General features: G+C 35.1%; 2 protein-coding genes across 2 annotated transcripts; one reads left to right on the forward strand and one right to left on the reverse strand.

Annotated features, from left to right (window-relative positions):
• Positions 1 to 1,910: 1,910 nt before the first annotated feature.
• LOC115963659 (pentatricopeptide repeat-containing protein At1g74900, mitochondrial-like) lies at positions 1,911 to 7,933 on the reverse strand. Its single transcript, XM_031082748.1, has 2 exons — positions 5,694 to 7,933; positions 1,911 to 2,188 (listed from the first exon to the last, which is right to left on the reverse strand). The coding sequence occupies exon 1, from the start codon at positions 7,926 to 7,928 to the stop codon at positions 6,429 to 6,431; it is 1,500 nt and encodes a 499-aa protein (XP_030938608.1). The 5' UTR covers positions 7,929 to 7,933; the 3' UTR covers positions 1,911 to 2,188; positions 5,694 to 6,428.
• Positions 7,934 to 9,031: 1,098 nt separating this feature from the next.
• Positions 9,032 to 12,833, forward strand: LOC115965811 (anaphase-promoting complex subunit 8-like). The gene is made up of 4 exons (XM_031085106.1): positions 9,032 to 9,241; positions 9,768 to 10,074; positions 11,030 to 12,280; positions 12,394 to 12,833. Exons 1-4 carry the CDS (start codon positions 9,156 to 9,158, stop codon positions 12,481 to 12,483), a joined length of 1,734 nt encoding a protein of 577 aa, XP_030940966.1. The 5' UTR covers positions 9,032 to 9,155; the 3' UTR covers positions 12,484 to 12,833.
• Positions 12,834 to 14,362: the final 1,529 nt, after the last annotated feature.

Here is a 14,362-nt window from a genome sequence, read left to right on the forward strand (position 1 = left end):
ATATAAAAAAAAGAATAGTAACACAGTTAGGAGTAGGGCTAGGAGTAACTGTGAAACTAAGAAAAATAACACTCCAGTAATAAATTTTTGCTTTTGAAGTGTATGGTTTTATAAATATACACATGGTCACTCTTTTGGAATTGGAGTAAGCAGTAAAAGATTTCTTAGGCTTGGAAATGTGTAGAGCACTTATCAAACTACTTGATTGAACATTGAGAAAAACTAAGACAACATAAAAACTAAGGATCATGTTCAAGCTTATTTCAATTAAGCTTAACCAAAAATTTAAAGTTAGGGTGTTCATATTTTTGTTGTAGGGGTCAAAACAAGATTAAAAAAAAAATTATATATAATTTTCTTTTTGGGGGGACCAGGTCAGGGGGTTCATTTGAACCCCCTGGGCTGCTCTTGGAGCCGCCCTTGCGCTTGTTGAATAAAATCTCTCTAATAAAACAACTTACATATCTCAAGATATGACACTACCAAGCTACCCTTGATGGTTCTTCCTGCCAAAATCAATCTTGAGCACAAAAACTTCAAAACTATACATTAAAATTATTAGTTACAATGTAAAAAGATTATACTGCATGCATTTTTTATATTTTTAAGAAATGCTTTTTTATATTTTTAAGAAATGCTTTTTTAAATTGTTCTTGGCCATTTAGTAACTTTAGCTTAATGAGGTAAATGTCAGCATACTTAATTTATTTATAGTAGATTATGTTTGTGTAGTTTCGCCTCAAACATGTATCTTTTTGCAATCATCAAAGTGTTCATGATGGCTAAAACTTTTTAAACCTAAAATGAAAATGAAGCACATAACAACCTCAATTTTAATATATCTTTACGAAAGTTACTCTTTTGAATGTATAAGATCAACCAACAAACACTAGAATTAAATTGTGTATAATGAAATTGAAGCATTGGCTTAACACCTATACTAATTTGAAAAACCAAAAGGGAAAAGGACCAAGAAAACAACAATGACACTCATTCCATTGAAGTTGAAATGATAGATCCTTCTACACATATTAAATACATTGATGAGTTTAGAAAGTTTTATATCTATCAAAAACAAAATGTAGAAACAAAAATAATTAGAAAAACCCCCATAAGTTTGTTATGCTTAAAATTAACCCCAAAAAAAAAAAACTAAATTTTGACAATTTTAATCCATTAGCAGAACTTAATAAAAATCATAATTAGCAAATAAAAAATGGCATAAAGAGCATCTTATTATATGACTATATTACTTTATAGAGCCCCAAGCTCCACAAGCCCATAAGAATGATAATTAGCAAAAGAAAAGTATATGCAAGTGAAAGAGCATTTAAGTATCAATTTTTAAAAAAATTACCATATAGAACCACGACCATTATGACATGAAGCAAGGCTTAATCATGAGAATAGCTCAAGTACACAAATTGGCAAGATTATAAATGTTATTATTAATAGATAAAAATGTAATGATGGTGGTGTTCTTATATGAGAATTAGTAATAGTTTTTAAAATAAAATTATTATGAAAAAAATTATAAAATTATTTATAAAAAATGAAAAATTTTCAAAGCCAACATTTTTTTCACTCTTTTTATATTTATTTTTCTCCTTAAAAAAAATCAAACAAACAATTGGCTTTTTGGTCAATATTAATTAAAAAAAAGTAGATATTCCATTCATTAATGTCATCATAAAAAGCATATTTTTTTAATAATAATAATAATAATAAATTTTTTATACAAATTAACCAAATTTCAACAATTGATACACACATTTACAAATCAGCAAGCTTATTTGCAAATTATAACAAATAGAGCAAGTTGCAGCACAACTCAATAGAATTAAAGGTGATAAATTGCTGAGACTCGCAACAATTGAGGCAAAATACACAATAGGACTATTTAGCTACAATACACTGGAAAGTACCATTGCATTAGAGGCAAAATACACAATAGGACTATTTAGCTACAATACACTGGAAAGTACCATTGCATTAGAGAACAATAAGAATTGAAGGAGGAATTCCAATTCAAAAATGCAGATTAAAGCTGTGAAGCAACAAACAACTTCCTCTCAACAAAAAGCTATTGCAACAACTTCATCCTCACTTATTCCTTCATTGTCTTTGGAATTAATGAGCTCATTAACATTGGTTGTCAAGCATCCTGATCATCCTCTCAAGCCAAAACCTAAGACATAGGCCACATGTAAACTCGGTTACAACAACCACAAAAAAGGATAGAAAAAAAATCTAATTGTCAATAGATTTATTCAAAGAATTGTGTACGCAAATATATATATTTCAATAAACTTGAGCTTCAGATCTTTGGATAATATAAATTTAACAAAAGAATTTTAACCAAGATATATCAGTCAAATACTTGTTTGGTATGTAAATATGATTTGAGATTTTCATTGTTTCTTTAGATATTTTAGCAATTTTGTTAAGAAAATCAACAAGATACAAAATTTTGACAGCAAAGACATAACATCATCACATTCGGAACAACAAAGCCTACAAACTCAATCTAGAGAACTAAGCCATATCAGCTTTACGAATCACATACTTGAAACAACAAAACCTACAGACCCAGTCTAGACAACTAAGCCATTTATATTAGCTTTAAAATGCATCCAATAGCTAAGAGTCTGTAACAAACCAAAAAATCATTGAGCAACAAAGTCAACAAACTCAATCTATACATCTGAAATAGAATTAAGTGCCACAACGTTGAATCAACAACATAACTGAGAAATAAACACAAAGAACATAATCATTGATATGTGTGTGTGTGTGTGTGTGTGTGTGTGTATTAAAAAGGAACATATTAAGTCTGTAGGCTTCAGCTTTCTAGTCTCATTCAAACTCCTCCGTAATATACCATAACAAATGAACATATATGAGTGGCAGTTTCAACTAATTTCAAAATAAGCTTATTCAAATGGTTCATACCATTCAGTTAATTCATGAGTCTCATTCAAACTCCTCCGCAATATACTATAACAAATGAACATATATGAGTGGCAGTTTCAGCTAATTTCAAAATAAGCTTATTCAAGTGGTGCATACCCTTTAAGCTAATTTATGAGTGGCAGATATCAGTGTCAAAATACATTGGAGCAAATTAAGGTGTACATGGTGAAAATAATTATCTAATTTTGACCCCATGACCTAATAACAGAATTAATGATCACTTGAACCAATTTAAGTGGTAACAGTTTACCAAACATAATGATGAAGCAATCACAAGAGTATCACCACAGTACAAAAGTAGTAAGGACTCGGTGACAAAATGGAGGATCTCTTGAACAACTCAAATTAGACTTGTTAAGATGCTCACTGAGGCTCATTCATTAACTACATGAACAATCTTGAAGTTAAGTTGAAGCTTGATTAATTAATGAACCAAACTTGAACAAAGCAAAGCTTGGCTCAATACGTTCCTAAACATCAAAGATAAATACCCTATATGGATAATATGTCTAACTTCAAAGAAATTTGTATTCAAAAAATGATTTATATCATGTTTTGAAAATTATTGCTGTTGTACATAAATTAATCGGTAAATTTTTTATATAGAGTTTGTTGGCTATTTTACACTAACAAAGGTAAAAAGCATAGGTTTCTTGAAGTGTACTACCATTAGGTACAAATACATAGTGCCTGTTAGCTATTAGCTTTCCTACACCTCAGGTGCTCACCTCCACCCATTCTTATAGGAGAAATGTCAATTCACCTATTAATGGAATGAACTTGATTCTTCTAGGATCCTGGGAATCTATATGGGGCTTGTCAACTGACATTTGCAGGGATATTTTTAGTTGCTGTTTTGGTAATTGTCATGGGTTTGAGAAATTTTGTACAAGGGATTAGTACATGCAAAACAAGACTTCTTAGTTGAACTATTAAAAGCAAGCAAGAGTCACTGTTTTATGCTATGAAACTTACAATAACTCCATTAAAAGCAAGCAAGACCTGTAATTCACTTTTTCAAAAAAAAAAAAAAAAAATCAAAACACAACTACAAGTATTTGCTCACACTCAAATATGAAATACATTTCTATTCATTCTTCCAAGCATACAAAAGCAGTAAAACTATTTCTTGATTAAACACAACAACTAAATAAAATCCCTCCATGGGATCTGGCCCATAACCACATTTAGCATTGGTTAAGTCCCAGCAAATCTCAATTTTACTACCGCTTACACACCCTAACTTTCATAACATCATGTGCCCCATGACAGAATTTTCCTAAACCAGCAATAACTCATTTTCAAACATCTTTAGTTGGTTAAAAGATTGACAAAACACTTCAGATTTTAATCAAAAGCAATGAAAAATGCTTGGGATAAATACTTAGAACAATGAACACTAAAGAAACACTTAAATGCAGGAGCAAACTACTGCTGATTGTCTCAGCGATAAAAATCTAAACTCCACTTAGGATATATATATTGAACATCATTATACAGAAACTGAAGCTGCCTTAGCAGATTAATCATTTGGCTTGCAGTTTGTTCTGTTGCTAGATCCTTACCAGCACATAGAACCTAAGAAACATTCGCTCATCTTGTCCTGTGACAGTTAAATTTTATCCCATACAAGAGAAGTAAGAAAAGACCAAGAAAGAAGCAGGCCTAAAGTCAGAAAGAGGCTACCAAGCAGAGGATTAGAGTGTCAAAGAACATGACAGTTACATTTCATGCCATACAACAGAAATAGTTAAACTTTAAAAAGAGAGGCAATAAGTATTATTGGATTCTAATTATTATTTATTTAAATTGTAAAATTGATATGTTTGTGTATAGGGATCTGATTGTATTAGAGTTCGATGTCAAAATGATTGCAATAACAGACACATATAACTTGATTACCTTTTTCTTAAATGTCAAAGTCAGAGCCTTGATAAAAAAAAAGAAAAAAGAATGTACACATCGATATCAGTACAAAAAAAAAAAAAAAATTAGGGTAACACAAAGGCTTGATGGGCTAGCTAATGTTTCTTTTAAGCATTTTATCAAACAGTTAAATTGCAAAGCTTTGCATTGTTGTACCAAGTGTAAAGAGTGAACATTGGAAGGATTTACTAAATCTTTAAAAAAAATATATAACAATAAAAATCTAATTAATTGGGCAGCATTCTTAAATCAAACAATAAGAATCAACCTCATAACAACTCAAAGAAAAAAAAATAAAATAAAGAAAAAGACTGAAACAATGCAAAGTCCTAAAAAGATCCCAAAATTCCTGAATCCAAATGAACTTTGATATCAATAATATTAAACCCTCTAATCAGTCCCAGCTTTCTTTGCCCAATAAATTCTTATCAAACCCAAATACCCAAAAAAAGAAAAAAGAAAAAGGAAAGTATAAAAAGTAATTTCATAACAATGTCTAATGACATAAACAGTGCCTCAAAATTACAAACACACTTTCAATCCCACCTTTTTGCTCAAAACTTATCTCAAAAAACTCAATCCCAAAATATTACAAGTACTTGAATAAACAGTTCTGCGCCAATATATACACCATTCCAATATTCCAATTCATTTCACCATCAGAATTATCCAAAGATTCAAAAAGTAAAACTAAAATTTGAATTAACGCATAGGATGATACATAAATGAAACCCTTGGAGAGAGAAATTTGAAAGCTAAAAGTCTAAAACAGAGAGACAGAGAGAGTTGAGAACCTGTTCACATCGTTGCAAGGGGGGTCAAGGTCTTTATCATCATCGATGAGTGCAGTGCTTGACAGCGAGATCATATGTGAAGTCCTGACTGAGTCAGGTGGGGTGGAGTGTTGGAAGGTTGAGAGCAGAGAGGAAAAGGTAACATAGAAGAGAATAGGGATTAGGGATGCTGATACAACATTATGCCCACTGAACAACAAGAACAGTCATCACCTGTGGAAGGGTTCTAGGCTTCTTGGAGTTTAAACATGTGCCCAGATGCCAATTCCAAAACATGAGATAGCCAGAAGGAACTAGGAAGGATGAAGCAAATCAACTTTCAAACTTATGAAATCAATGGCCATCATCACCTGTTGCCCTGTCTCAATTGTTGCCACATACAATTGTACTTTGTTTCCACTAAAAGGCTGAAAAAGGGATTTCAGACGCTCAAGTACTTCGTTCCCATTTATAACCCTCCACCGCCACAGCCTCAATAACATAAATTTTTCTTTGTGGACTTGCACAAGCAGGCATTGTATGTCTCAATTTTAGGTGATGACTGAAATTCATAATGCAATTTCAGTTTCCTTTGCAGAGCAAATGAGATGTGCATCCTATAAAGCCACACTGTCAATCATGAGTCAGCTTCTACAACAATAGGAGCCCTTCACATTAGGAAATGTTTTCAATATTTGACAAGAGGATGTGAGTGCAATGTCACTATTCATCAGCCAATTTAAATGCCACTAGGCTTCACAGCTTGAACTGACGTGGAAGACGGCCACATCTACTCTGCAATCTCAAAATCTCTTTTGCAAAACCTTGATTACCAGTTAGCAAAAGCCCATTCAAAACCCGATTGAGAGTGAACTTTCGAGGCAAAAATCCTCTCTCAACCATCTCAATCAACAACTTCCCAGCCACCAACAAATCATCCGATTTCTTCCTCACAAACATCGCACTTATCAAAACATTATACGTATCCAAATTGGGCAAGCAAACCCCACTACCCATCTTTCCAAACATCTCCAAACCCTTTTCTATCTCTCCAGCATCACAAAAATAACGGATCACAATGTTATATGTCTGAACATTCGGCTCACACTCATCGTCCTTCATTCTTCCCATAAACTCCAATGCCCTATCCATTTCACCTGCGTGACACAATCCTCTAACCAAGACATTATAAGTCGTCGAATTAGGCACATACCCCTTTCCCACCATCTCTTCAAAAACCAAAACTGCATTTTCCACACTATCCTTCTTACACAAAACCTGAATCAAAGCATTATATGTCACAACCGAAGGAAGCACCCCTTCCTTAATCATCTCATCAAAAACCTTTCTAGCTCTCTTAATCTCGCCCGCACAACCAAACCCATGAACCAAGGTAGTATAAGTAACAACATCAATCCCACATTTCCTTTTCTTCATTTGCAAAAAGAATTCCCAAGCTTCCTTAATCTGACTAGCTCTAAAATACCCTTTAAGCATTATATTATACGTCGTTAAGCTCGGATTCAATCCCATCTCAACCATTTCCTTCAACACCTCCAACGCCTTAGGCGTCCGCTTAATCAAACAAAACCCATTTGCTATTATATTATAGCTAACACAATCAGCCTTAAACCTACCCTTTAACATCTTAAACAAGTTATGAGCCATTTCAACGCGTTTCGATTTGCACAAAATGTCAAGAATAGTGTTGAACGAATTCAAGTCCTGAAAACAACCGTGTTCGTGCATTGACATGAAGAGTTTGAAGGCTCTATCGGGTTTACCTGCGGCGGCGAACCTTTCGGCGATAATGGCGAAGGTTTTCGGGCTTGGGCCGAGGCGGCGAGAGCGCATTCGGGCCACGAGGCCCCACACCGCCTTGTAGTCGCGCATACGGGCGGCGATGTCGATGGCGTGGTCGAATGAGGCGGCGGAGTGAGTGAAATTGGCGTGGTGGTGGTGGTGGTCTAGGGTTTTGAAGAAGTGGAGGGCTTTGGGTCCGTGGTTCCAGAGGAGCTTGAGGGTTTTGTTGACTAGGTCTTGGGTCCATTGGATTTGAGGGTCTTGGAGGGTTTGGGTTAGGGTTTTTGGGTCGGAGCTGAGGATTAGTTTAGCTAAGGTCGCGGCGTCTTGTGGCGGAGGCGGTGGTGGTGGTGCGGTGGTGAGAGAGTGGCGTGGAAGTAAATATGGGGGTTTTGGAGGGTGGGTTTTGAGATGGGAGAGTGGTGAAGTAGATCTTTGAAGCTGAGTGAACATTTTCGATTTTCTCAGTCTTCAACCCACGAGTTTTTCTTATCCGTTATTTTCTAGTTGGGCTCCAACTAGTTTTGGGCCTTTATCACTCTCGTTAATATGGCTGTAAGTGGGCCGAGCCGACTTATACTCAAGTGTTAAAAGCTTAGGTATAACTTATTATCAAAGAAGATTAGAGGTTCACAAACTAACTTAGCTATAGTGCACTAAACTCATTGAAATGTTGACATCGTCAATTTTCCAATGGGTCTAATGCTCATGTGTATTGGAGCCAATCTTTACCTATATGTTCAAATTTTGTTCATTTCTTTCCTTGTTCACAATTTACTTAATTCATTTATTGTATGCTAAAAATAAAACATTTAATTCATTTTTTTTTCCATATATTTTAAAACCCTTATAAAATTTTGTACCTGTTCATAAACAAATGAATAATCTACAAATTCATAACAATTTAATATCATACAAACCTATTTACAAATTTATATGATTCAATCAAAAGTCTATATAAATAAATTTTTATACATGTATGTATATATAAATATAACATTATATATAATTGAATCAGCCTCACGTTTGTTAATTAGTTCACAAATGCATTATAATGTCAAGGCTGACTTGTTTAATAGCAAGCATAAACTTGGACTTTTGAACTTAAATAATCATGAATAAATAATCTTGGAAATGAAAAAGTATGAATTTGTTTTAGGAAGAAGCTGTTTGTGTTTAAGGACCAATTTGGTTATTTTTCAATTGTCTCGAATGTATTTGGCATTAACTCAAACCTCAAGATAGTTGGTTAGAATTTACCCAAAAATATAATATTATATAATTAAATCAAGCCTTGCATTCACAAATATATTATAATGTTGAGGTTGACTCGTCTAACAGCAAGCATAAAATTGGATTTAAGCTTAATTAGTTTGCTAAATAAGTGAACATAAACTTGATTAAGTTTTCTCATAATTAAATTGGGTCATTAATAACTCTACTCGGCCCAGCCCACTACTAAAGAGTAGAGTGTGAAAGACCCACAAAACAGGTCAGGCCCTCGGCTACCATATATACTTTCAAAAACCTGGGCGCGGAACACGGCGCACGTTAGAGGCAGCCACAGTTTGATTTTTTTGGAAAGGTTTTTATTTTTGTGGTTTGTTTTTTGAATGAACAAAAGCACAAGCAATTAAGCTTTGCACATAGAGAGAGAGAGAGAGAGAGAGAGAGAGAGAGATGAATTCAAAAGAGAGTTGTAGAAGTGAGCTCCGCATTGCGATTCGTCAGCTCAGTGATCGTTGCCTTTACACTGCTTCCAAATGGTATTCATTTCTAACTCCAAACCCTAAAACCCTAAACCGCAATTTCTCTCTCCATCTATGGACTTATTATTTTTTTGAAAAGTGCTTTTGTTGCTTCTGTTCTGGAAGCACTTACTACTTCATATACTTGTTTTTTTCATATAGATTAATGTTCTTTTGTTTGAATTCTGGTGTTTGTGTATCTAATTAGTGTTATACTTACTGTCTTTATGCTCCATTTGGTAACTAAGCAACTTGATCAATAGGAAAACGAATAGTCATAATGTAATACCCTATCCAGAATCTCTAATTTAACTAACCCAAGTGCATATTTTTCATTTCTCTTGTCAAAATTGATGTAAAAAAAGTAAAAACCTTGTTTTTTCAAAATTATATTCCTGCTTTTTAATTTTCAGAAAATGGGAATGTGAAAATATATTGCTATTTTGCTACCCCATTTGTTTTTTTTTTCCTTGTTTTAATCATCAAATATTTGTTTAATTTTATTGCCAATGGATTTTGATTTGTTGGGTCTATGGTAATGCAGGGCAGCAGAACAGTTGATGGGTATCGAGCAAGACCCGGCAAACTTCACGCCTTCAAACACCAGATTCCAGTGGGGAAGCTCAAGCATTCGCAGGAGATTCCGCACGAATGAGATCACTTCAACACCCATTGCTGGTGTGTCGTACGTGTCCACTCCTGTGATGGAGGAGGATGATGCTGTGGATGGTGACTTTTACCTTCTGGCTAAGTCTTACTTTGACTGCCGAGAGTACAGGAGGGCTGCTCATGTGCTACGGGACCAAACTGGGAAGAAATCTGTGTTCTTGCGTTGTTATGCTCTTTATCTGGTTTGTTGCATACTCTTCTAGCTGTATAACTTATATTGTTTGTTCTGTTTTAGATTGGATATTATGTGATGGTGGGTTTTGATGCATTAGGAATGAGACTTGTTTTCCTCATTGTGTTATTTGTTGATTGTAGGAAATAAATCGATAAGAGATTCAATTTGGTAGGATTTAGGGAAAACACTAGTTGGTTCAGGATGATAGTCTTTAGAATTCTTATTTTGAAGCCTTTTCTAAGTCTTCCCTTTTTTATTTGGGTGGCAGCATGTAAAGTTGTCGTCAATGGAGTTGAGTCATTACTACCCAAGGTTAGTGGTTGGTGCTACAAAAAGTATCAACTATGCAATAATTGGACTTAATACCCAGTACCAAAAAGAAGCATGGTATAATGAGGTTTTGTTTAGATGAGAAATGGTGGCCAGACATGAGACTTGCTTCAATGTTTGATTTAGGTGTGTTATCCCTTTTTCAGGTTTGAATTTTGGGCTAAGTGCCTACGGTTTTGCAATGGCTGCAACAAAGACTGAAAATACTTATGCATAAATTTGATCACTAGCAGCAAGTCATGAAGGGTGCATAATTTCTCTTGCCCACCCAAATTGTAAGAAAATTAAAGAATCTCATGGTATTTGTGAGATAGTAAGGGGTTGTACAGTTCTTTATTTTCCTACTTTGATAAATTTTTGATCTGTTATGAATGGCGTTAGAGCTACTTCTATTTATTGTTCTATGTTAGCATGTTAATATAAAATAGTAAAAATAACTAGAAGTAACTCTAACAAATGGCATGATACCTGTTGTTTTTCAAGGATATATGGTCTATTAGATCTTTGTTTTTGCCTTTTTGTACATTTCCTATGTACTGGGCTGTGTGTTTTTAATAAAATTTTTATGTTACTTATAAAAAAAGAAGAAGTTTTATATGTATAAATACTCTTATTCTCATTGTTTCATTAAGGCTGGGGAAAAGCGGAAAGAAGAAGAGGTGATAGAACTTGAGGGACCCTTGGGTAAGAGTGATTCTGTGAACCACGAATTGGTCTCTTTGGAGCGCGAGTTATCAACACTACGCAAGAATGGCTCAATCGATCCATTTGGATTGTACTTATATGGTCTTGTTCTCAAAGAGAAAGGCAGCGAGAATGTTGCTCGTACAGTTCTTGTTGAGTCTGTGAATAGCTACCCTTGGAACTGGAATGCATGGTCAGAGCTGCAGTCTTTGTGCACTACAATTGACACCCTGAACGGCCTAAATCTCAACAACCATTGGATGAAGGACTTCTTTCTTGCCAGTGCTTACCAAGAAATTAGGATGCACAGCGAATCTTTAGCAAAATATGAATATCTACAGGGAACTTTTGGTTATAGTAATTACATCCAGGCTCAAATTGCAAAAGCCCAGTACAGTTTGAGGGAATTTCAACAAGTTGAAACAATATTTGAAGAACTTCTAAGAAATGATCCTTACCGAGTTGAAGACATGGATATGTATTCCAATGTGCTCTATGCAAATGAGTGTTCTTCTGCCCTGAGTTACCTTGCCCATAGGGTATTTATGACTGATAAATACAGGCCTGAATCTTGTTGCATTATTGGCAATTACTATAGTTTAAAGGGGCAGCATGAGAAGTCAGTTATGTATTTTAGGAGGGCACTCAAATTGAACAAAAATTATCTGTCTGCTTGGACACTTATGGGTCATGAGTATATTGAGATGAAAAATACTCCAGCTGCTGTGGATGCCTATCGACGGGCTATAGATATAAATCCATGTGATTATCGAGCATGGTATGGACTAGGACAAGCTTATGAGATGATGGGCATGCCATTCTACGCCCTACATTACTTCCGAAAATCTGTATTCTTGCAGCCAAATGATTCTCGGTTGTGGATCTCAATGGCTCATTGTTATGAAACTGATCAACTTCGCATGCTTGAGGAGGCAATTAAGTGTTACAGAAGGGCAGCAAATTGTAATGACAGGGAAGCAATTGCCCTGCACCAACTAGCAAAGTTGCAATATGAACTTGGGCGTCCTGAAGAGGCAGCATTTTACTACAAGAAGGACTTGGAGAGGATGGAAGCTGAAGAGAGGGAAGGACCAAATATGGTTGAAGCTTTGCTTTATCTTGCTACGTACTATAAGACCCAGAAGAGATTTGAGGAGGCAGAGGTGTATTGTACCCGTCTTCTGGATTTTACTGGCCCAGTGAGTTCTTAGTATTTTGTTTCCCCCCTTCTGTCAATGTTTTACATAAAACCCATGTCACTAATTTTTTGAATATGAATCACTGATTTTGCACTTTTTGTCCATGATTGCAGGAGAAGGAAACAGCAAAGAGTTTACTTCGAGGAATGAGAACAACACAATCTGGTTTCCCTTCGATGGATGTTGAGCACTTCTCTCCCTGAATTTTTTGTTTCCAAATAGATGTACATGTATGCCTCTACTCCCAGTTTCTGGCTTATGGAAATCGATGAATGATAAAAAGCTTGGGATGAGATCAGAATGCAACCATATCTTGAACGCTGCTGAACAAATTGATGTATTTTCAATTGTAATCTAATTAATTATTTTCATAGTGGGATAGATGCTGCCCCAATGGAATGTTTCAGTCTGAATGTGGTGCTGCAGATATATAGGAAACAAGTTTGAAGTTTGGAAAGTATATTTCTTCCTTATTTGGAGTTGCTGTACACTAGAACTTGATTGTTGACTAGAAGACCAATGTAATTCTTCTGAAGTTTAATCTGTTGTGATCGTTCATCAATGTCATAGAAGAAGTAAGAATGCTGTTCTTGTTTTGTGTTCTCCATTTCATGAGACATTTTGCAGCTGTAAATTATAATGAATTTCTTAATCTCATAACTGTAAGTCTCTTGCTTGCTTACTGTCTTCTTCTTCTTTTAGGTGGGTAGGTGGATTCAGTGGTTAAGATGTTGCTTTGGAAGTCAGGATCCAAATGATGATAAATTTTGTATACATTCAGTTGCACAGGGTTTGAAATTGTCATGAGCCTATCTGGACAGTAATTGTGAGAACAGGCTGGACCACTTTATGATAGCTATAATGGTGTCCAAGGAAGCTCTGTTCTTCAGGTGTGCTGTTTGTGCAGTATTCCTTTTCCTTATGATTCTTCAGAGGCACGTGTTTGATACTATCTGCAAAGTGCAAGTGAAAGAGATGACATGGGGACTAGCTATGGTAGGCATTTCTCATGCAGAGAACTGTGAGAGGAATTTCATGCACTTGTAAGATACTTGATACTCAAAATGATTATAGTTATCTTTAGAAGGGACTAGTCAATAACTTTTGTTACTTAATTTGTGGACTTTTTTTATTTTTATTTTTTTTGGGACGAGTCATATTTTATTACCAAAACACAATCTACAACACGTAGCAAAAGCTGCTGCATACAAAAAGAGCAAAAGCTAGGCAATTGCATTTCTATTGGATAATGTTGATGACGACTACAATCCCGTCCCAACTCGAAGAGCTAGATTAATTATAAATCATCCCCTACCTTACCCTTTCAGACACCAGAGAAGTTACCTGTCCACTCCTATCAGTGGTCAATAAGAATTTAGAACCTTCTTCGCCCTGGTCCTAGAATCACTCCCTCTTTGGACCTCCACCAAAAATAGTGGCAGGCAAAAGCATGCATTTCAACATACAAATTCAAAATTGGAGTGACCTTTTATCCATTTCAGCCTTTTTGAGCACAAAAAACAGTTGACATGGGGTAATTTTTGAGGTCTAGTGTTCATTGTCATGGTTCCTTTTGAGCTTTTGCAATAAATCAATTTGTCTTGCTTTATTATTCGTGACCTTAATTTGCATTCAGCTAGGGACCTTAGGAAAAGTGTACTTGTAACCAAATCAAAATTAATAGTTATGAAAACTTCCCAACTTCAGAAAGAGCAGCAGTTATCTCCTCACAGACAAATTTATGATAATTTAAGAGAATAAAATTCCCATATTGATAATGAATGATCTCATAATCTCATTCGTGGTTGAATTTGTCCCACACTCCCATGATGACTAATACCTTCTTATTTTATATTGGTCAGCAGTTTTTTCCCAAATCTATGGGCGTCTTGAGACTCATAAGTTGGGAAAGTCCAGCTTCATGAGCAATAATAAATCAAGATGGAGGGGACGAAATCCAGCTCAATGTCCCCAAATGGTACTAAGACATTTGAATGAAATACACATCTGTCAGTTCAATTTAAAACAGGTAAAGAACCACATGAAATTTTCCAAGAGGTTGCAGTTAACCTATCTCGCATA

The sequence above is a fragment of the Quercus lobata genome, chromosome 10 (genome assembly GCF_001633185.2).
Source record: "Quercus lobata isolate SW786 chromosome 10, ValleyOak3.0 Primary Assembly, whole genome shotgun sequence".
Lineage (NCBI taxonomy): Eukaryota > Viridiplantae > Streptophyta > Magnoliopsida > Fagales > Fagaceae > Quercus > Quercus lobata.

Excerpts from the sequence above, each read along its gene's own strand:
- LOC115965811 (XM_031085106.1), top strand. The coding sequence starts at position 9,156 with ATGAATTCAAAAGAGAGTTGTAGAAGTGAGCTCCGCATTGCGATTCGT. Across the intron at positions 9,242-9,767 it reads CTTTACACTGCTTCCAAATG|GGCAGCAGAACAGTTGATGG; the intron begins GTATTCATTTCT and ends ATGGTAATGCAG. Across the intron at positions 10,075-11,029 it reads GTTGTTATGCTCTTTATCTG|GCTGGGGAAAAGCGGAAAGA; the intron begins GTTTGTTGCATA and ends TGTTTCATTAAG.
- LOC115963659 (XM_031082748.1), bottom strand. The coding sequence starts at position 7,928 with ATGTTCACTCAGCTTCAAAGATCTACTTCACCACTCTCCCATCTCAAA.